This window comes from Danio rerio, chromosome 14 (assembly GCF_049306965.1).
Source record: "Danio rerio strain Tuebingen ecotype United States chromosome 14, GRCz12tu, whole genome shotgun sequence".
Lineage (NCBI taxonomy): Eukaryota > Metazoa > Chordata > Actinopteri > Cypriniformes > Danionidae > Danio > Danio rerio.
In genome coordinates, this window is record NC_133189.1 from 9,847,658 (window position 1) to 9,869,561 (window position 21,904).

General features: G+C 34.7%; 1 protein-coding gene and 1 long non-coding RNA gene across 5 annotated transcripts in view; both read left to right on the top strand.

The window, feature by feature from the left end:
- msnb (moesin b) overlaps positions 1-21,904 on the top strand; it is a 48,986-nt gene that overhangs the window by 3,435 nt on the left and 23,647 nt on the right. The window contains exons 1-3 of one of the 2 annotated variants that reach the window (XM_068213209.1): positions 9,417-9,468; positions 20,149-20,232; positions 20,341-20,436. In XM_068213209.1, the coding sequence (XP_068069310.1) occupies positions 20,170-20,232; positions 20,341-20,436 (159 nt within the window). In that variant the 5' untranslated portion in view covers positions 9,417-9,468; positions 20,149-20,169. Of the gene's footprint in view, positions 1-9,416; positions 9,469-20,148; positions 20,233-20,340; positions 20,437-21,904 lie in introns of those variants that run through there. The other variant, NM_001256251.1, reaches the window with a different exon arrangement.
- On the top strand, positions 3,942-7,777 carry LOC103912064 (uncharacterized). 3 transcript variants are annotated; one of them, XR_002459934.3, is made up of 6 exons: positions 3,942-4,000; positions 4,134-4,195; positions 4,668-4,734; positions 5,528-5,580; positions 5,691-5,806; positions 6,575-7,777. It is a non-coding gene; the product is annotated as an uncharacterized lncRNA (long non-coding RNA). The 3 variants fall into 3 exon arrangements; XR_012390223.1 differs by having other exon boundaries at positions 5,533-5,580; XR_012390222.1 differs by lacking the exon at positions 4,134-4,195.

The following is a 21,904-nucleotide window of genomic DNA, read 5'->3' on the forward strand; positions in this document are numbered from 1 at the left end:
CTTTGCGAGATAACGCAAAACATCTTTGCGAGGGAACGCAAAACATCTTTGCGAGAGAACGCAAAACATCTTTGCGAGATAACGCAAAACATCTTTGCGAGTGCACGCAAAACATCTTTGCGAGGGAACGCAAAACATCTTTGCGAGAGAACGCAAAAAACTTAGAAATATATATTTTCCTCCCACCCATTTTTTTTCTTTCACCCATTATTTTTTTTTCACCCACCCATTTTTTTTCTCCCCTACTACGTCCCATCCGGGGTTCCGTATTTCTCCGATCCAACTGCGGAGTGTTAACATTCAAGATCATTAAAGTGAAGTGATGTTGACGCTGTGCAAGTGCAAACACCAAATGAAAACAACCGCGAACAAGTGTCTCGTGAGAATACACGTCTCGCGGGCGAACATAAAACAACTTTGCGAGATAACGCAAAACATCTTTGCGAGGGAACGCAAAACATCTTTGCGAGATAACGCAAAACATCTTTGCGAGGGAACGCAAAACAACTTTGCGAGAGGACGCAAAACATCTTTGCGAGGGAACGCAAAACAACTTTGCGAGATAACGCAAAACATCTTTGCAAGGGAACGCAAAACATCTTTGCGAGGGAACGCAAAACTTTGCGAGAGAACGCAAAAAACTTAGAAATATATATTTTCCTCCCACCCATTTTTTTTCTTTCACCCATTTTTTTTTTCACCCACCCATTTTTTTTCTCCCCCACTACGTCCCTTCCGGGGTTCCGTAGGAGTACATACCCACCCAGCACGAGACGTCATTTCGACGTCGTTTTTTGGGCTAAATCAAGTCGGCCCGTCATAGACTTTATTTAGCCCAAATTTCGACGTCGAAAATTGGTCTGTATTTGGTCCGTCGGATTTGGTCCAAACATAGACCAAATATCGACGTGGTCTTTGTTTTGTCCGTCGGATTTGGTCTAAACAAAGACCAAATATCGACGTGGTTGTTTTGCCCGTCGGATTTGGTCCAAACATAGACCAAATATCGACGTGGTCTTTGTTTTGCCCGTCGGATTTGGTCCAAACATAGACCAAATATCGACGTGGTTGTTTTGTCCGTTGGATTTCGAATAAACATAGACCAAATATCGACGTGGTCTTTGTTTTGTCCGTCGGATTTGGTCCAAATATAGACCAAATATCGACGTGGTTGTTTTGCCCGTCGGATTTGGTCCAAACTTAGACCAAATATCGACGTGGTCTTTGTTTCGTCCGTCGGATTTGGTCCAAATATAGACCAAATATCGACGTGGTTGTTTTGCCCCTCGGATTTGGTCCAAACATAGACCAAATATCGACGTGGTCTTTGTTTTGTCCGTCGGATTTGGTCTAAACATAGACCAAATATCGACATGGTTGTTTTGCCCGACAGATTTGGTCCACATTTAGCCCAGTATCAGACTTGAACATATGGTTAAAAAGAATTACATAAGTTCCTTACAAAATGTTTTACATCTATTGCTTTTTTCCAGTCCAATGTAGAATGCAAAATATATTTATATAGCAGTTTAGTGCCATTACATTTCAATAATGGCAAACAAATAACGACGTTACTGCTGTTAACTCCTTCTCTATTTTCCCTTCTGCTTCATGCACTGATGCATATACTTTTCATTTAAGTTGATTTATTAATAAGGCAAAAGATTGTAACAAATAATGTAAATTTAAATTTGAAGTATATCAACGTAAAAAAAAATAGATTAAATAAAATAGGGTAGAAAAAAACAAAATCGTAATACACTTTATAATGCCATTTTCTTTTATGATTTAATCTATTTATCTTATTATTAATAAATCATAAATGTACTATAATCATATTTGCTGTAACAATAGGCTAAACAGGATGCTCATCAATACATATTTTTACAAATAAATTAAAAGGTTAAATTATTTTACAAGTTATTAATTTCTACATCAATATAAAAACCAATACCTTCATTCCTTCTTACCTCGGGGGAGCTTTTTCATATTGCCCACTCACCAGACAACAACAATACAACATTTTTTTGTGATGTGTTTCATAGTTGAGAAAGCATATAGTGTATTTAAAAACAAAAAACATGGTTTTAAAAACCCAGGCTCTTTTACAATCAATATATTAAAATGAAAAACGTAAATAAAGTATTGTCTTGCTTTGCTTTGATCTTTTCTCTTACTCGCGTTGCTGCGTGTCCCTGACCTGTGTGAACAATATCGAGAGGTCAGTAAAACTGAACTCATTTCATTATGATTTGAAATCAGTGTAAAGTGCTGTCGATTGACGTGTTGTCCTTTTCCCTTTTAAATATGCCAAATTATCATATGTGATCTCCTCAACTGACAAGGGAAAAACGTCAAAAACATACTAGATGCTTTAAACTGTTCACTGCGGTAGTGCAATGCAAAATGGAAAATTTAGGATTCAATAATGAATTTTAAATAAATATTTAAATAATTTTAGTTTTAGAGTGCAGGTCGATGCACACACATAGGCATAGAGCGCTATGATAATGCTAAATGATCATATATATTTTCTACAACCAACAAGTAGAATAATATGCAAAGATTTGCTATTCAAAAATTTGTTCATAATATAAAAAATACTGATGTCCATTGGCTCTAGTGCATTAAATAATAATTAATAATAACATTAAGATTTTTTTTTATCACAAAATATAGAAAATGGTATGTTGATATTTATTGAAGGTATCATTTCAATGTTTAAAATTCCAGCATTGTGAAAAACTAGTTACAATTATTGTAAATTTTATTATATCCATTAAAAACAATATGGGGGATTCTATATATGTTTGACATTAAAAGTAAATGTAAATTATATTAGAATTAAAGCTCTTTAAAACTGCAATTGTTTCCAGTATCTTATTTAGTTTTTATAATTCAGCTTTTGCCAATCATAAATGATTAAATGTTTTAATTTAGGGAATACAAAGATTTTTTATATTGTTTGTAAACTTACAATATGGATGAATTTAGTAATGTGTAAAAATAACACTAAATCATAGCAAGAAACCTCCTTATGGGTAATTACTAGATTGTAACTGAATTGGCAGTAACAATTTACAATTTTACAATTTCTTTAGTCAAACATTCTACTTGCTATAAATGCTAAGATCACTTGACACTGAAATCAGGATTAAAATATTTTTTTAATTGTCCAATATGTGATTTTTATTAGCAGTATTATAGTTATATGCATATATATTTTTTTAAATAAAAAAATAATTATAATTCTATATATTCTATATATTCTATTTATATTCTAATATCATACAAACACTCTAAAAAACGCTGGGTTGGTTTTTTAACCCAAATGCTGGGTTGAGACTGCTGGGTAACAAAATTGGGTTGATTCAACCCAATTTGGGTTGAAAATCGATCTTTATCTATAACCCAGCAGTGCTGGGTTGGGAACGCGGACGTGAAAGAGAGCACGCACGTCACGTCAACATGCAGGGACATCAACGTGAGAAACCGCCATTTTCTTTGCGCTGTCTTTGAGGGGAAGCGAGTGAAATTCTGTGTGAGACGTAAGTTATTTAGTGTGTATTTAACAATTTTCATAAGAAATAACACACTTAGTTTACTTAGTATAATATACACGCGCTTTTTTTCTGTTTCTCCGCCTGATGGCCGACTTGTTGCTCCGCCTCACGCTGACCTGTGCTCGCCTTATGGCTGAACTGTTGCTCCGAGTCCGCCTGACGAGCCACCTGTTTCTCCGGATCTGTTTCTCCGCCTAACGGCGACGTGTTTCTCCGGACGTGTTTCTCCGGACCTGTTTCTCCGGACCTGTTTCTCCGCCTAACGGCGACCTGTTTCTCCGGACCTGTTTCTCCGCCTAACGCCCGAGCTGTTGCTCCGCCTAACTCCTGACCTGTGCTCGCCTCACGCCCGACCTGTTGCTCCACCTCACGCCCAGCCTGTTGATCGGTGGACGGGTAAGCGCGCATGGCATCGGAAGGAGCTCGAAAAGTATAAGGTAACTAATGAAACTAACGTGAAGCATGTTTGATGACCACTTTATAAACACAACACCTAGGATAATTTAGGAGCTTTTTATTGTAATAAAATACCTTTTGAATGACACAGATTTTTATGTTGGCTAACGTTAGGTGATGACAGTAAGTAACGTTACTGTGATTTGTGATCTTTCTGGGGTGTTAACTGTAAAGCAGTAAGTAGTATTTTTACTCTTGTATTTCTTAAGTTTGTTCATGGATTTTTGTGACAATACTTTGATGCATAAGTGTTGAATTCAGCTTCTAACAATGTTTTTTTTTTATCAAAATATATACAATAATTGTCCTGCTCTGCATGTACATTTTGTTTAGCTGTACATCTGTACATTGAATAGCAAATGTTATTAATTTACTATGAGCATTTTACATTCTAGACGTGATTTGAGCTATCTTTAATTAATCCTTTATGTAAGGGTCGTTTCATGCTAACGGAAATGTCTGAGCTAAGGCTAATTCCAACCTAATCATCTTCGACTGCAAAAAGAAAAAGTTTGACCACCGTTTTATGTGACACCCTGGATAATTATTATCATTTAGGAGTATTTTTGTGATATAGTGACTTTTGGCTAACATGATCTTTTTTTACTTAATTTTGCTTAAACGCTTTTATCTGTTATTCTTTTTCAGATGGATAATTGCGTGAAAATCAAACTAAAAGAATGCAATCTTGAGGAGTTAATCCCCACATTTGAAGGTATGTAATAATATTTTACTTGGTTCATTGTAATCATTAGGGCTGCCCTTGTCTAAACATTTGTCTGGTTGACTTGTGATGTTCATTTGAAGCATTAGTTGAATAATTACAGATTTATTAATAAACCATTTATTCATTAATTCATTTTCTTTTTGACTCAGTCCCTTTATTAATCTGGGGTCGCCACAGCGGAATGAACCGCCAACTTATCCAGCATATTTTTTACACAGCGGATTCATGCAGCATACATTGACTTTGCCAGTGTGGACTTTTTTTCTGCAACTAGTGGGTAGCACATTCGCCTCATAGCAACAAGGTCACTTGATCGATCCTTGGCTGGGTCAATAGGCCTTTCTGTGTGGAGTTTCCATGTTCTCCCCGTGTTCGCGTGGGTTTCCTCCAGGTGCCCCGGTTTCCAAAGACGTGGTAAAGGTGAATTAAGTAGACTAAATTGTCAATGGTGTATGTGTGTGAATGAGTATTCCCAGTGATGGGTTGCAGCTGAAAGGGCATTCGCTGCATAAAACTTATGCTGGATATGTTGGTGGTTCATTCCATTGTGGTTACCCCAGATTAATAAAGCGACAAAGCTAAAAAGAAAATGAATGAATGAATAATAAATTTTTAGTTGACTAATGGTTATTCAATTATTAGGGGGCAGCCCTAGTAATCATTAGCCACTTCAACACTTTAAACTGAGAGATTGAACTCTAATGCCAATTTGTTTTTGTCTGGTTATTTTTTAAAATCTGCTGTTCATGCAGCCAGTGACATTCTCTTGTTTTATTTTTAGCACAGGAGCGAACCTTTCCTCGTTTTTAGGTCAATTTGAATACAATTCAGAGGGTAAGGATTCAATTAAAGGTTTCTCGATGCATAATGATGCATTTAATGCATAATGATTGTCTTAGTTATTTTATTAACAATGAAAATGTTATTTTTATGTTTGTTATTAGGGTGGCATGGGGGCGCAGTGGGTAGTGCTGTCGCATCACAGCAAGATGGTCGCTGGTTTGAGCCTTGGATGGGTTTCCCCTCCACAGTCCAATGACATGCGGTGTAGCTGAATTGGGTAAGCTGAATTGTCCATAGTGTGTGTGTAAATGAGAGTGTGATGGGTTGCAGTTGAAAGGGCATCTGCTGCGTAAAACATAAAAAGATGACGGTTATGTGAAAGTTGTGATTTGGTCACAGCTATGGTTTCAAATTTTTAGTGATAAGATGCTTTATATAGATAGTGAATGCAACAAACTCTAAATGCCCTGTAAGCCAATTATTTTCATTTAAGGAGAAGTCCACTTCCAACAAAAGATTCACACATAATGTACTCACCCCCTTGTCACCCAAGATGTTCATGTCATTCTTTCTTCAGTCAGAAAGATTTTTTTTTTAGGAAAATATTTCAGCAATTTTATCCATCTTGAACTGAGATTGTGCCTCATTTTTGAAGTTTTTAAAGAAAATTTAAATGCGGCTTCAAATGATACAAATACGGTTGCAAACAGTCCCAGCTCAGGAAGAAGGGTCTTATCTATTCTCATTAAGAAAACACATTTAAATACTTAATAATTTCAAATGCTCATCTTGCCTTACTATTACTTATTAAAAAAAGTTCCTTAGGCAAACCTGTTGTTGCATTGTCATCTTCACTCGGGCCAAAAAATTGCAGCATGGTGCCATGGTCAGTGGTTAACTAATGCCAACACTGGCTGATAGCTTGGTGTGTTATGGCCTTAATTGCTTCTAAAGGTATTTTAGGTGTTCTAAAGTTAACTCTAAAGATATTTAACTTTTACACTTTTGAGTTTTTAATAAATCTTACTTCTATTTATTTTTTCAGATTGGGACCAATATTGCTGAGTATCTTCATCCATTGAATTCAAGAATCTATTGAGTTTCCTCATGTTCTCATCCTTGGAGACCACCACTTCTTTCAAGCCTTTGCTCACGTGCTGTGCTATTTATTATTGCAAAGTACATTACTTGCCAAAGTGGACGTTTGCTATAAAGCATTCTACATCTTTGGTGTGAACTACCCCAAGCAGTGTTCCCTGGTGTGGCAGACTGTGGTTTATGGACATCCTGGGGAGGAGACACTAGCAGTAAGGGTTCTGCTAGCATTAATTTTTGCTGACAAACAGTAATCATTAATACTGTGACCTCACTGCTTCCTTGGATTCTGTGTTCTTTAACTTGTACTTTGGATTGTGGGGGAAAAGGAGCACCCAGAGAAAACCCACACGAACACGGGGAAAACATGCAAACTCCACACAGAAACACCAACTGACCCAGCTGAGGCTTAAACCACCGACCTTGTTGCTGTGAGGCAATCGTACTACCCACTGTGCCACCATGACACCCATTTCTAAAGAATAGTTTTAATAACTCATTTCTAATAACTGATTTCTTTTCTCTTTGCTATGATGACGGCACATAATAATGGACTAGATATTTTTTAAGACACTCTACACTGCAGTTACATTGCAACTAATGTTTCTTACAGACTCTTTTATATCTCAGGATTGATGTTTGCACATGATTGTTCGAGTAAAAGTTAAAAAAAGTTTTCCTATTTCAAATTTGTTTTAAAATGCTTCCATCCTCAGGTTTCATTTTAACTTTTATATCTGTTTTTTTCTTCAAAACTGCATTTACATTGAACTTGATCATCCTTACTGATGATTGCTTTATATCTCATATATTGATGTTTGCACATAATTGTTAAAGGGAAAGTTATAAAATGTTTTCTTATTTTTTCTTAATATAAAATTTGTATTTTCTTAGTTTTTATTGTTTGTTTTGTTTTTTCAAGCTGTTTGATGCCTTTTCATTATTACTTTCACATATTTTTTTCTGCATTGCAGTTGATGATTTATATGAGAATATGTTGATGTTTGTGCTCAAATTACTTTCTGACTTCAGTCATTTAGATGCATTTTCATTATTACTTCCTTATACTATTGTTTTTCTCTACTCTGCAATAACATTGCAATTGCCTTACTGATGATTCCTGATTTATAAATGATGCAAATGTTTTTGAATGTATTTCAAATATGCATTTTCTTAAGGTAATTTGTCTGATTTCAATCTGATGCATTGTTACTGAACTTTAGTCAGTGTTTCTGTGATACAGTTTGATAAATTTTCACAGAAATCGTCTTAACCCTTTAACAACCCTTTCAAGAAAAAAAATTGGATTGCATTTCTCAACTGCTAATGTCGCTATTGAACACAATCAGTACATTTTAACACATGTTATAATTTCTAAAATATCAACCTCTACCAAATGATTGATATGTATGTTTATGGTAAAAGTACCAGAATTATGAAAAATCTGAAAAATTATGTGTAAGACCAATTTAAAAAAAAAAAAAAAAAAAAAAAAAAAAATATATATATATATATATATATATATATATATATATATATATATATATATATATATTTAAAAGAAATATTTTGAACACTAAATCATCTTTTTTCTTATGACTTTAACAGTCATTATTTAAAACAGTAAAAACGAGGTCAACCATTTGGTAGAGCAGGCAGTCGAAGGGTTAATGCTGAGGTGCAGATGGGAAAAATCTCAAATTCATTTGGACACATTTTATCTTTTGTCATAAATAAAATTCCATTACTGAACAACTATGTATTGCTGTAGAATTGTTTTTATTTTAGTGATTTTAATCATCAGTTTCTAGATTAAATTTCTGACCCATTTTGGGTTACATTCAACCCAGCAGTGTAGTAATTTTTAACTAATAGTTGGGTTAAAATCACAACCCAGCATGCTGGGTTAAACTTGTAACCCAACTTGCTGGGTTAAAGTAACCCAGCGTTGGGTTTGTCCCTTTTTTACCCAGCGCTGGGTTACCAAAACAACCCAAATTGGGTTGTTTTCAACCCAGCAGTTTTTAGAGTGAATAATATAAATAAATAATGAGGCTATTTATTATAAAATGAAATGTAATATTTATTATTTTTTAGAAATGAAAAAAATCATACTTTGATAATAATAATAATATGATAATAATAATAATATAAATAATTATGATTGTTATTATTATTTTTATATTAATAATAATAATAATAATAATAATAATAATAATAATAATAATAATATTAATAATAATAATAATAATAATAATAATAATAATAATAACAATAATAATATTGTTGTTGTTGTATTTGTTATTATTAGGATTTTTTTAAGTCTATTTTTACAATTTCATACATGTAAACCACTGCAGAAAGTTCTAACCGGCAGGCCCATTTCATATACAGTACATACTTAATAAATAACTTACTATAAATTAAAAGAATTAACGTATGCTTTTTGTTTTCACAAGCTTTGGAGATGTAACATAAATTCCGCTTTTTAATAAAAGGTCACCTATAGCTTTCGCCATAAGGCTGTGTTCAAAATGACATCAGTGTTTTTAAAGTGTACTGCAAAGGGAGCACAATTGTAAACATGAAGATCGCTAAAACTGAGTTGTAGAAATAGTTTGAAAGCAAATTACACCCAAGAAAGATGATCTTAATGCTTTTTTTATATTCAATAATTCCAACTTTGAATGTTAGAATGTTCTAAATGAATAGACCGTAGGGGGGATAAGTGGCAATAGAACACAGCCAGGAACTCTTCTGCGCGAGTCAGCGTGACATGCGTGCGCGGGCTCATCATTTGAATTAAATAACGGACACAAGCAACGGGCGGAACGGTAATCAAAGGTAAGTAAGTTACGATATTCGACGTTTCACATGTTTTATTTGTCGTTTTACTTATAATTTATGTTGAATTGAACTTTAGATGTGTAGCGTTTTACATTATAATAATTTTTTAATGAACACTTAACCACTTTATACGTTTTTATGTCGCCCTGTAGTGACGAGGTCATTGACAGCAGCTAATGAATAATAGCTGTTTTGGTTATTTATTTGGCGATTTCAGCAAAATTACTTAATTTTATGTCTTCATTGCTTTCTAACCTATGTAAAAATATAAGATGATCTGTTAAATCGACTTGGAATGAGCATAAAATATTGCTCCGGCTATATCTGTAAATTAACAGTTTTCAGTATTTTGTGATTTTTTTTTAATTTTTTTATTTATGTATTAATTTATATTGTCTGGGCTGGTGTTGTATATTATGCTACAAAAACTTTGTAATAAACTGTCAGTGCATTTTCTGTTATTTTATCAATTTATCTTTAGCCTATAAGCTGGACATCTTACTCCAGATATGAGGGAGGCGCAGCTAGGCGCCGCGTTTCACTTTGGCAGCAGCTGCAGGTGATGAGAATGATGCAAGTAGAATCTAACTGTCAAAGAGAACGATGATCTTAATTTTTTTTGGTTTAAAATAACTGTTTAACATAATACACTAAATTTACATATCATTTGAACCACATACTAGAACATAGGCCTATGCCTGATTCATCCATTGCTTATGCATAAATTATACAAAAACATATAATTATAATTATTAATTTTTAATTTACCAAATCTGAGCTCCTGACCTCGCCCTCAAAATAATAGTCTTGTAGTCCTCTGTGGATCAGCACCCAGGCATTTAATTATTATTATTTGATATATATTATTAGACATTTATCATTACAATTTATCATTAAAAAAAAGTTATTTTGCAGCCATTTTTGCTGCTATGCACCTGATGCTGAGCAAGATTTCCGAGCACGACAGTTTTACGATTGTGATCTGCACCGAGGAAAAGGCAGATGACATAATTCGTAAAATAATAACTTTAAAATGTAAATGTTTGTAATACAGAAATTACAGTGAGCATAGGCCTATAATTAAATCCTTATTAGCAAAACAATTCATCCACAGCACTGTATAGCAGACCGGCCCTAACAAAAAAATACACTTCATATAGGCTTTTTTTGTTGGAAAGATGAGCTTTTTGGAACGAATTTTGTTTGGTATAATTTGTATAAGTAAGATATCTTAATTTTAATGTATTTTTTGTTGGCCAGTTAACTACAAACAACAATATGTGAGGTCCCCTATATAGGCCTGGCTTCAGTGCCAAAACACAAAATTTTTTGTTAAATAAAATAATAATATAAATAAAATTAAAGTGAAATATTCACAGTTTCAGAGTAGCCTAAATTAAACTGTTGGCTATTAATATCAAAATAATCCATTGCGGCTGTCAGTTTCGATTTAATTCCGTGATTTGAATGAGCCAGGACAGTCTTACAAACTCTTTGCAGCAATGAAGGTATTCCCCGGTTAACTCAAGTTTGAAAAAATATACAGAATTTGTATTGAAGCCTGTATGAATGCACTGATAACTGTACGGTTCTATACCACCTTAAAGGATATATTGATGTCCAAAGAATAGAAGAAGAGTAAAGAGGTCAGACACAAGTTATTATGTTTAAACAATGTATTAATTTCTTTATGATTAATGTGTAAACATAATCATCACAATACAAATCAAACAAAATAGCATAGGCCCACGTAAATGGTAAACAATTATCACATAAGAATGACAATAATTTTAATACTGAGAAGTTGTAATATAGTGATGAAACAAGTCCCATAGTTTTAGAGAATAAGTCCACCTTATAAACAGGAGGTCCAGCGATCACTTCAGCAGACGATCCGTGGAAGTGATGCCATTATGCAACATTTGCCGGGATCGTATTTTCATATGCCATGAACGTATAATGTAAAATGAGGAGTTATTGTGTTAAAACAAGTTATCAGATGAAGTTAAATGTTGCTGTAAATTTTTATGCAGTTGCAGGTGATTGTGTATGTGTGTGGTTATAAAGTTATGTCAAACTCCGAAGCAAATCACACCACATCTTCTTCTCATCTGATAAGATTCAGTCAAACTGCTTGCTCTTAGAATGGTGTGGTTAATAATCTTGTTGGCTATAATTCTTTAAACTGTCGACTAAGCATCGCGATGTGCACTTGCCTTTTCCTCTGTTCCTCTTCCGTTACTGTGTCAAATACATTCATTGAACTCGCGAGCGGACCTCTAACCACGCCCACATAATAACATAACAGGTAAAGAATAAATGTACAGTTCGAAAACAGAGTAATTAAACAATCTTTTGTAAAGAATTATAGTGATATGCAAAAACATATGCCTGAGTGCACTTACAAAACAATTAAAAATCTTATATTCTTCAAGGAGCCGTCTTTGCTTTTTTTTATGAACAACATCCTCCAAACTTGTGCAGTAAACTCATTGTGAGAGATTGCGCGTGTCTGGCCACGATGAAAGATTTTTATATCCAAATTTGTGCCAGTTTGTCAAGATACACATTTTTAAAACACCTTATTATTTTTCAGAACGTAGATGACGTTTGCATAAGCAATGACTGATCCTATCACCTGATCCACCCGATTAAATAAAAATGTAGACTTTAGCGCTTAAAAAATACTCCCATATAAGCTATGTAACTCTTGCGAATTCACGGAGTAAACTGCTGAGCTCTACAGTAAATCTATTATTAATGTAGCGTAAGTAATAAATTTTAAAGTGTTGTTTTGAAATATATTTCTTTGTTATTGAAAAAAGCCAGAGAGAGAATGATGATGATGGTAAAAAGAGAGAATGGTAAAAAAATACATTTTGACTATTTAATTTTGTAATATCCAAATAAAACACAAAAGGCAGTGTTCGGAAACAGCCATATGGCCAATTAAAGTATTTCTTAATATTCGGCTGAATTTAAGCTTTCATCCTTACATGTACTCATATCCATCTATCCATCTCTCGCTTTCTCTCCTTTTTTCCTCTCTAGGCTATATAGCCTATGCACACACACACACACACACACACACACACACACACACACACACACACACACACACACACACACACACACATAAAGAGAGAGAGAGAGAGAGAGAGAGAGAGAGAGAGAGAGAGAGAGAGAGAGAGAGAGAGAGGCAAAGACTATAAAGGGACTTTGATATATGTATTTGATATATATATATATATATATATATATATATATATATATATATATATATATATATATATATATATATATATTTATATATGTGTGTGTGTGTGTGTGTTAAATAGGTCTAGTTTTAATTACATCACAATAATACGTGAAAATAATAAATATTATAAAGCTGCGCCTAGCTCGGAAACAATAATGCAATGTGCTGCTCAGAAATGGCTTTATTTTGCTCAGCATCAGGAGCATAGCAGCAAGAAGTTTGGCAGTGACGTTAATTTAATGTCAAATAATTATACTGCTGTTTTTATATAATTTATGCATATGCAATGAATGTATCAGGCATAGGCCTATGTTCTAGTATGTGGTTCAAATGATACGTAAATTTGGTGTATTATGTATATTAAACAGTTATTTTAAACGAAAAAAATAAAGATCATAGTTCTCTTTGGCTGTTGGATCCGACTCTTGCATCGTTCATTTATGGGACCTAATATCTGCTCTGTGGACTTTTGAAGTAATATAATGTTTAAGAAATAATATAGGCTATAGATAAATTAATGTAAACACAGTTTATTACAAAGTTTTTGTAGCATAATATACAACACCAGCCCAGACAATGTAAATAAATACATAAATAATAAATAATAAAAAAGTAAAAATCACAAAATACTGAAAACTGTTAAAACAGATATTTTGTACTCGACATTAATCCAGCGAAAGTCTCGAAAGGAAGGCTTATTATTATTATTATTATTATTATTATTATTATTATTATTACTATTATATAGGCCTAGCTTGGAAACAATCGTGCAAACCAAGTGCTGCTCGCAAAACTTTTGCTCAGTATCAGGTGCATAGCAGCAAATTTGGCGGCGAACTATAACAGTAATGATAAATTGTAATGATAAATGTCTAATAATACTGCTAATATATTATATATTAAATATAATATATTAAATGCCTGGGTGCTGATCCGCAGAGGACGAAGACTACAGGACTGTTATTTTGAAGGCGACGTCAGGAGCCCAGATTTGATTGACCAATCAGAGGAAATGGGCGTTTCAGAACCGCCTACATGTGGATAATGAATTTTAAAGTCATTTATCCGTTTTCCTACCCTAAACCAAAAAAAGAAAATCGAGCCAAAATCAGTTATTTGATTTTTTTGTAGCCAAATAAAAAAACGAAAAACGGCCGTTTCCTCGTTTTTTAAATTTCGTTTAAGATCAAAAATCAAATGAACGCAACGTACACGGACCACGGACCAACGTACAGAACCATGTTTACATTTTCTATTACATTTGATTATTTTAATAATAGGGGCAGGACAAAACAGTGATGTGCATATGGTGGCGCCTCTATCAAAAATATATCGAAGTTGCAATTCTAAAGAAATATATGTGCTGTTAATAAAAGAAATACATCTTATAACTTTTTTATGCATTTTTACCTCTTCATTTACAAATATTATAATATATTGTGGATGGTTTTCTTGTGATACTGTATATTGTTGATATGATCTATCATTATCAGGGGCAAAATATCAAGATAATATCATATCTGACTATTTATTTTACTTTTATCTTTGCTCTATCTTATTTATTTATTCTCTCAATTTCTTTGATTCACTCCTCTGCAAGATTATCCCAGTCAAAGTTACTGATTTTATCCTACGTGGAGCTATTCAAGTCATCTGTCGAAACTATTTATATCGCAATATAAATCGCAGCTAACCAAAATATGTCAGATTTTTCCAATATCGTGCAGCCATAATTGATATCAATCAATCAATCAATCAATCAATCAATCAATCAATCAATCAATCAATCAATCAATCAATCAATCAATTCAAAAGCAAATTATTTTCTTTTGTACTTTTTCTTTCTTTCTTTCTTTCTTTTTTCTCTTTTGTTTAGCTAGCTGTCTAGCTAGTATAGGCAAGGCAAGTGTATTTATATTGCACATTTCATACACAATGGTAATTCAAAGTGCTTTACAAAAACAAGAATAAAAGAAACAAAAAAATGAAATGATTAAAAACTGTTTAAAATGTGTAGGTTTTTAAAGGAATGAAAAAGAAAAGAAAGACATGATAGTGTGATCTGTCGGAGGTAGCACAGTGCTCATTCAGTAAGGGCACAGCTAAACAGATGTGTTTTCAGTCTTGATTTAAACGTGCCCAATGTTGGAGCACATCTGATCATCTCTGGAAGCTGATCCCAGCAGCAGGGGGCATAATAGCTGAAGGTGGATTTACCCTGATTTGACTGAAGTCTTGTAATTTCTAATTTACTTGATCCTAAAGATCTGAGTGATCTATTATAGTTGTATTCAGTCGCGTATCTGTAGTGTATTAAGGTCCTAGGCCATTTATTGATTTATAGACAAGTAGTAATACTTTAAAATCTACTCTGAATGAAACTGGGAGCCAGTGTTAAGACCTGAGGACTGGTGTGATGTGCTCTGATTTTCTGGTTCTGGTCAGAATCCTGGCAGCAGCATTCTGGATGAGCTACAACTGTCTGACTGTCTTTTTAGGAAGGCTGGTTAGGAGTCCATTACAGTAATCCACCCTGCTGCTGATAAAAGCGTGAACAAGTTTCTTTAAGTGCTCACTGGAAACAAAGCATCTGGTTCTTGCAATGTTTTTAAGATGATATTACGCTGATGTACTGACGGCTTTGACGTGACTACTAAATTTCAGATCTGACTCCAGAATCACATATAGTATAGCAGTAATTCCATAAAAGAACAATTACTTGCCTAAAACGTTTTCACTTAACACTTATTAAAAAAAAAAAAAAAAAAAAAAAACATTTTCCCTGTAATTAAAGGTCAACACCAGGTTAAAGATTTTTAAAGTGATTAATTCAATAATAATAACAAAACAATTGTATCATCATTTACTGGCTCACCTCTTGTTCCAAACCTACAGTATATGTTTTTTTGGCATTTTATAAAATGCAATTGAAATCAAGAATCTGTAATTTGGTTATTCTGTTTAAGTCATTTAAAGTCTGCATTTCTATTGCATCAAACTAATGGGATGTGGATCCCAATATTCTGGTTAAGGCATCAAGTTCATGTCAACAGAGAATGACCACCAAATTTTTTTCAGTACATTAACCTCTATGAATTAATTAATCACCGGAAAAAACAATTTGTGCTAGTAAAATAAACAATTAAAGAATTTAATAAAGAACGAAGAGTAAAACAAGGAGGTGAGTGTACAAAATAAGTTTAATGAATAAAACAAACAAAAAAAGTACTTGATAGTACTTAGTACTTAAGAATTAATAAAACTAAAAGAAAGTTCTAATCATTTCTTATCAAAATGTTAAAGAATAGAAAAGCAGCACAGCCAAACACAATGGGTGTGCAAAGATCTTTGACAGAACAGGTTAATATTCCAACATGATGATTCAGGTAAGGAGCCAGTTGAAGAGTCATGAAATGACAACAAGTGTGTCAAGTGAAAGTGATTAATAATCAGGTGATCCGCTTGTTAAGTAATGACATGTTGGTGACGTATGTAATACTGTTTCCGGGTTCAAGCTGCCACTCATTTGAGTTGAGAAAGTATTTGTTTATGATCATTTTTAATTCATATTACACATTAAAGTTAATTTTATATAAAGTCATAGTGTTCACAACAATCTCTGGGCTTGCTGCATCACAAATACCAACATTTAAACAATTTATAAAAAAAAAGAAACCCAAAAGAAAATGTATATCAAGAGGTCCAGGGCTATGAGCCCAACTAAAGCAAACACTTTTCTCCATGATGGTGACTTTAGTCTATGTTGTCCACATATGTCTTAAGATAACTGGGCTACATTTGCCATATCTCCTCTGGGCTGCTTTAGGCTTACAGCCACATTAGCTAAAGCTAACTGTGCCGAATATCTTTCAAAAGTGGGCCACATATGTTTTAAGTTAACTGGGCAACATTTGCCATATTTTTTTTGGGCCACTTTAGGCTCAAAGCTGCAATAGCCAGAGCTTACTGTGCCAAATATTTGCCAAATGTGGCCCACATATGTCTTAAAATAACTGGGTCACATTTGCACTTACACGTGTGAGCCACTTTAGGTTTAGAACCAGATTACCCTTAAATGACTATGCCACTATTTTGCCAACTGTGGCCCACATTTTTCCTCTGTCATTTGGACCAAATTGATCATTTTCCACATGGGCCACATTAGGCTCACATTCAGATTACATTTTGCCGTAAGTGCCAAATCTTTGCCTTAAATGGCCAATATATGAATTGGAATCTTTGGCCCCCCTTTGCCATTGTATTGGTGGACCACTTCAGGCTCACATTCATTTTGTCTGGGCCGAAGGAACACCACCAGTGCCGCATAACTGCCTAAAGTGGCCCACATTCGTATGCTATCAGGGTGTGGAACCTGTGGAAGGCTTCTTCTGCAGGACTTCAAGACTCCATCCTTTCCCCCCCAGTAAGAAGAGTCTTGAAGCGACAGATGATGTCAATGCTCAGATGAAACCGTTGCGGAGAGCCTCATTTATAAACACTCAGCCATAGTCTTCTGCTTCGGGATGGACAAGGGGTAGATTTTTTTTTTTTGGTAGGATAGCACCAGGTAGCAGGTCGATGACACAGTCCCATGGACAAAGTGGTGGTAATTTTGTTGCTGCTTTCTTGTTGAATTTGTTTAGGAATGGCCCATAGTCTGTTGGTATCTCCACCACTTTGAATGTTTCCGGGCTCTTGACATTGGTAGATTGGAGCTGAAAGGGCTGTTTATTGGAGTGTACTGGTTCTGGAGACAGTAAATACAACCCTTATCATAACACAGAAAATGTTACTGGTTTTCCAGTTTACAGTAGTACAGAGTTTTCTTGGAGAGCCAGATTACAATCACCTTAGAGCCCTCCAACACCAGAAAATTATCATTCCTCCCAGTTAAGACAGCCAATTTAAAGATGTAAATTTGGTGATTCATGCATCTCCGTGTAACACCCAAGTGACTTCCCCTGGATGGTGGGGATTTCAAGTGCCTGAGAGTGTTTGAGTGGCTGATGTTTGAGTCTCTTGAGTGCAGGTAGTGAAATGAAGTTTCCAGATGAGCCAAAGTCGAGAAGGGCTTTTGTTGGTACAGAGCAAGATGAAGTAATTATTTGAACTGTGGTAACTATCCGACTGGATATTTCAGGGAGTAGTCAAATTTTAGTAACTGTTTTTATAATTTACACACAAATACAACAAAACCTTGCTTTTCTAGAACAAATAAAACTTTCACCCAGTCATTTGTCATCTCAGTCTGATCTTTATGTAGAAATGCATCAACAAAATAAAGAGTGAATCTCATAACAAAGGCTATATACTGTATGTGTCCTGCTGATTTCTTATATGTGTTGCTGACGGATCATTTAGCTCAGGCCAGCCCTGTTCCTGGAGAGCCTCCTTCCTGCAGATTTCAGTTGCTACCCATATCAAACACACCTGAATCAATTAATTAGGACCTGAACTCCACGTGATAATTACAGGCAGGTGTGTTTGATATGGGTTGCATATGTCCACATCTATAAACATGATGCATCACAAAACTAAAAATGATTGGTTGAATAACCTGTCATTCATGTAACATAGTGGGCAGTCCTTGGCTAATCAAAACAGCTAAAGCTCCCAGACCTTCAGTCATCAGTCTGAGATCTGGCTATTCAAGACTAGTAGATTCATGACATCCAGTGTTTTCACAAACTTAATTGTATAATGGGTATGTATAGACTATTTTTTTATTTTGATGGCTGCAATATATTCCTTTAAAAAGTGGGGAATACAGGCTAAATAAAAGTAAAAAGGATAAAGAATAATAAAAAAAAAACATTAAGTTTCAAAACTATCTATATCTATAATAAGCAGATGAGATGGGTGAGATGTTTATGTTAGGTTGTAAAAGAAGCATCTGAGCCAGCAAAGCTGGATCAATTCAATTCAATTCAGCTTTATTTGTATAGCGCTTTTACAATGTAGATTGTGTCAAAGCAGCTTCACATAAATGGTCATAGTAACTGGAACAGTGTGGTTCAGTAACTGGAACAGTGTGGTTCAGGTTTTACTGTTTAAGTTCAGTTCAGTTCAGTTTAGCTCAGTTCAGTGTGATTTAATCATTACTGAGAGTTCAAACACTGAAGAGCCAATTCATCGATGCGTAGCTCTACCAATCCTGAACCATGTGAGGCAGTGGCGACAGCGGAGAGGGAAAAAAAACTTCACCTGATGGGAGTGAAGAAAAAAAACCTTGAGAGAACCAGACTCAGTTGGGCACGACCATTTTAATTTCTCCGCTGGCCAAAAGTCTTGTGCAGAACTTCATTCGCCGTGGTTTATGCTGGAAGATGGCCTCAATGAAGACTCGTCTGTCCCTGGAGCGTCGCTGGAATCAGACACATGTTCTCCACTCCCCACGACCATCAGCGCAGCAGCAGCTCAGGATATGGCCTGGTCCCGGATATGGAATCCTTGGGATCATCACGTCGCTGGTCTTGGATCCAATCAGTGACTAATCTGAGGACCTCGGGATGAGTATCCCCAGGTGAAAATAGAGAATAAAGAGAATAATTAGCGTAGCTGCTGTTCATAGTGTATATAAACAAGATGCAGAAGCCAGTGTGGAACCCGCTAGGTGATGCATTGAGTGTATGCTTTACTAAACAGATAGGTCTTTAATCTAGTTTTGAACTGGGAGAGTGTGTCTGAGCCTCGGACGTTATCGGGAAGGCTATTCCAGAGTGTAGGAGCCATGAAAGAGAAGGCTCGATCTCCTTTACTTGATTTTGCTATTCTAGGTACTACCAGAAGCCCTGAATTTTGAGATCTTAAAGAGCGAGTTGGTTCGTAGCGAGACAGAAGGTTGGTTAGATAAACAGGAGCTAGATTATTAAGAGCTTTAGGTGAGAAGTAATATTTTAAATTCAATACGAAACTTAACAGGCAGCCAGTGTAAGGAGGATAAAATTTGGATCAAGGCTCATCATTTTTTGCCCAAATCCTCAGAGGATTGTCAAACATTAAAAATCATATTTAGCAGAGCAAAATGTATATATTAAGCAGCATACAGTTAGGGTTGGTGTTATGGTTCTGTTCTGGAAACTCATGCACCCATCCATGCAGAATAGTCATAATCGAGAGAATAATCAAATCAGATTTTTTATTTTTTTTTATTTTATGACATTTTACACAAAATCCCACCTTTTTCAGAATTGGAGATGTAGGTCTTGATAAGTCCTCTGTATACTATCAAATACTTGAAATTAATATTTTGGGGGTTATTGACTCTTGTTAAGACTTTGTAGTAAAATTCAATGCACGTAATGCTATTCTATAATGGTATTTAATTGTTTAAATGCAGATAATTTACTCACAGTTGCTTTACTCTACATTTAACAAAAGCAAATGTTATATAGCACATATGTATTTGCTGTTTTCAGATAAACGTTCGGGTCACTACAATGGATGCTGAGCTGGAGTTTGCCATTCAGTCCAGTACAACTGGTAAACAACTTTTTGACCAAGTATGTATTTTGTTTGTTCGTTTTAACTCCATTAATGCAGGACAGAATTGTAAAACTTTAGGGGGGAACAATCAGTGACATCCTATTATTTTTCTCCTCCTATTTAAGGTTGTGAAAACAATTGGACTCCGAGAGATCTGGTACTTCGGACTGCAGTATCAGGACAGCAAGGGCTTCTCTACATGGCTGAAACTCAATAAGCGGGTTAATATTTATTGTATATATATATATATATATATATATATATATATATATATATATATATAATTTTTTTGTACTTACCCAGCTGTCTTATAGGAAAGGCACAGGACTCTTTGCAAAACAATTTCCTATTAAGAATATGAATCATTTAACATTTTAACATTTCTACACTCTGTTTAATATTTTTACACCCCCTATCTATATTCATATGCTGCGCTAGTGCAGTAGTTCACAGCATTAGTCTGTTCTGTGTTAAAATAATATCTGCCCATCCTAAAATGGTCTATAACCAAGACCATTAAAAAGTGACATTATTCAAATGGTCAGAAGTGTTTAAATGCATTATATATTAAATTGTAAAACATAATGTAGATTAAAATTGGAGAAAAAAACTATAATTCCCTAAATTTCAAGTTTTAATTTGAAGTTTTCTTTTTTTTAATCATATTTCATTACATATTTTATCATATCCTATTTTTCATATATCTATACATATTTTAAAGCAAAGAACAACTTGTCATAACCAGTTCTTTTTCAGTTCTGTGACACAGATGAAGCTATTTAGCTAAATAGCTATAGCTATTTTGTTGCTCTTGTTAGCTGTGCCAATTCAAAGTATTTATTGCTATATATATTATTTAGTTTTAATCAAATATTCAAAATAAGGTCTTGACACAAAGCCCAGACAGGGTTTTTGGCACCCCTGATCTATTCAATTCTATTCAATTCATCTTTATACCTATAGCGCTTTAACAATGTAGATTGTTTCAAAGCAGCTTAACATAGAAGTTTTAGTAAATTGAAAATGTGTCAGTCCAGTTTTCAGAGTTGAACTTCAGCTTAGTTCAGTTCAGTTCAGTGTGGTTTAATTTCTACTTCTGATAGTCCAAACACTGAAGAGCAACTCCATCGATGCGCAGCTCCACAAGTCCCAACCAAGCAAGCCAGTGGTGACAGTGGCAAGGAAAAAACTTCACCAATTGACAAAGTGAAGGAAAAAAAAAATCTTGAGAAAAACCAGGCTCTGTTGGGGATGACCATTTCTCCTCTGGCCAAACTTCCTGTGCAGAGCAGCAGTCTAGGCACCGCAAGCTGAAGAACGCTGCACGTCCATCGTGGAGAACTGCAGGTGTGAGTAGGTCACCGGCAGGTGATCATACTGGCTCACAGGATCAAAGCAGAGACTCGTCTCTCACTGTGGTCTTTTAAAAATTAGTCTCATGCTCTCTGCTTCTCCATGACCACCGCGGCGTCAGCTCAGGATACGGCCTGGTCCAAGATTATGGATACCTTGGCATCATTTCTTTACAGGTCTTGGATCGCATCAATGGCGCGGCATAATCTCTAGAGGCCTCAGCATGAGACCTTCAGGTGGAAATAGAGAATCAAAAAATATAATTAGATAAAGAAAATAATTACAAAATTAAAAATAAAATAATTGATCTTGACATTGATTGGCTTGTACAGGTGT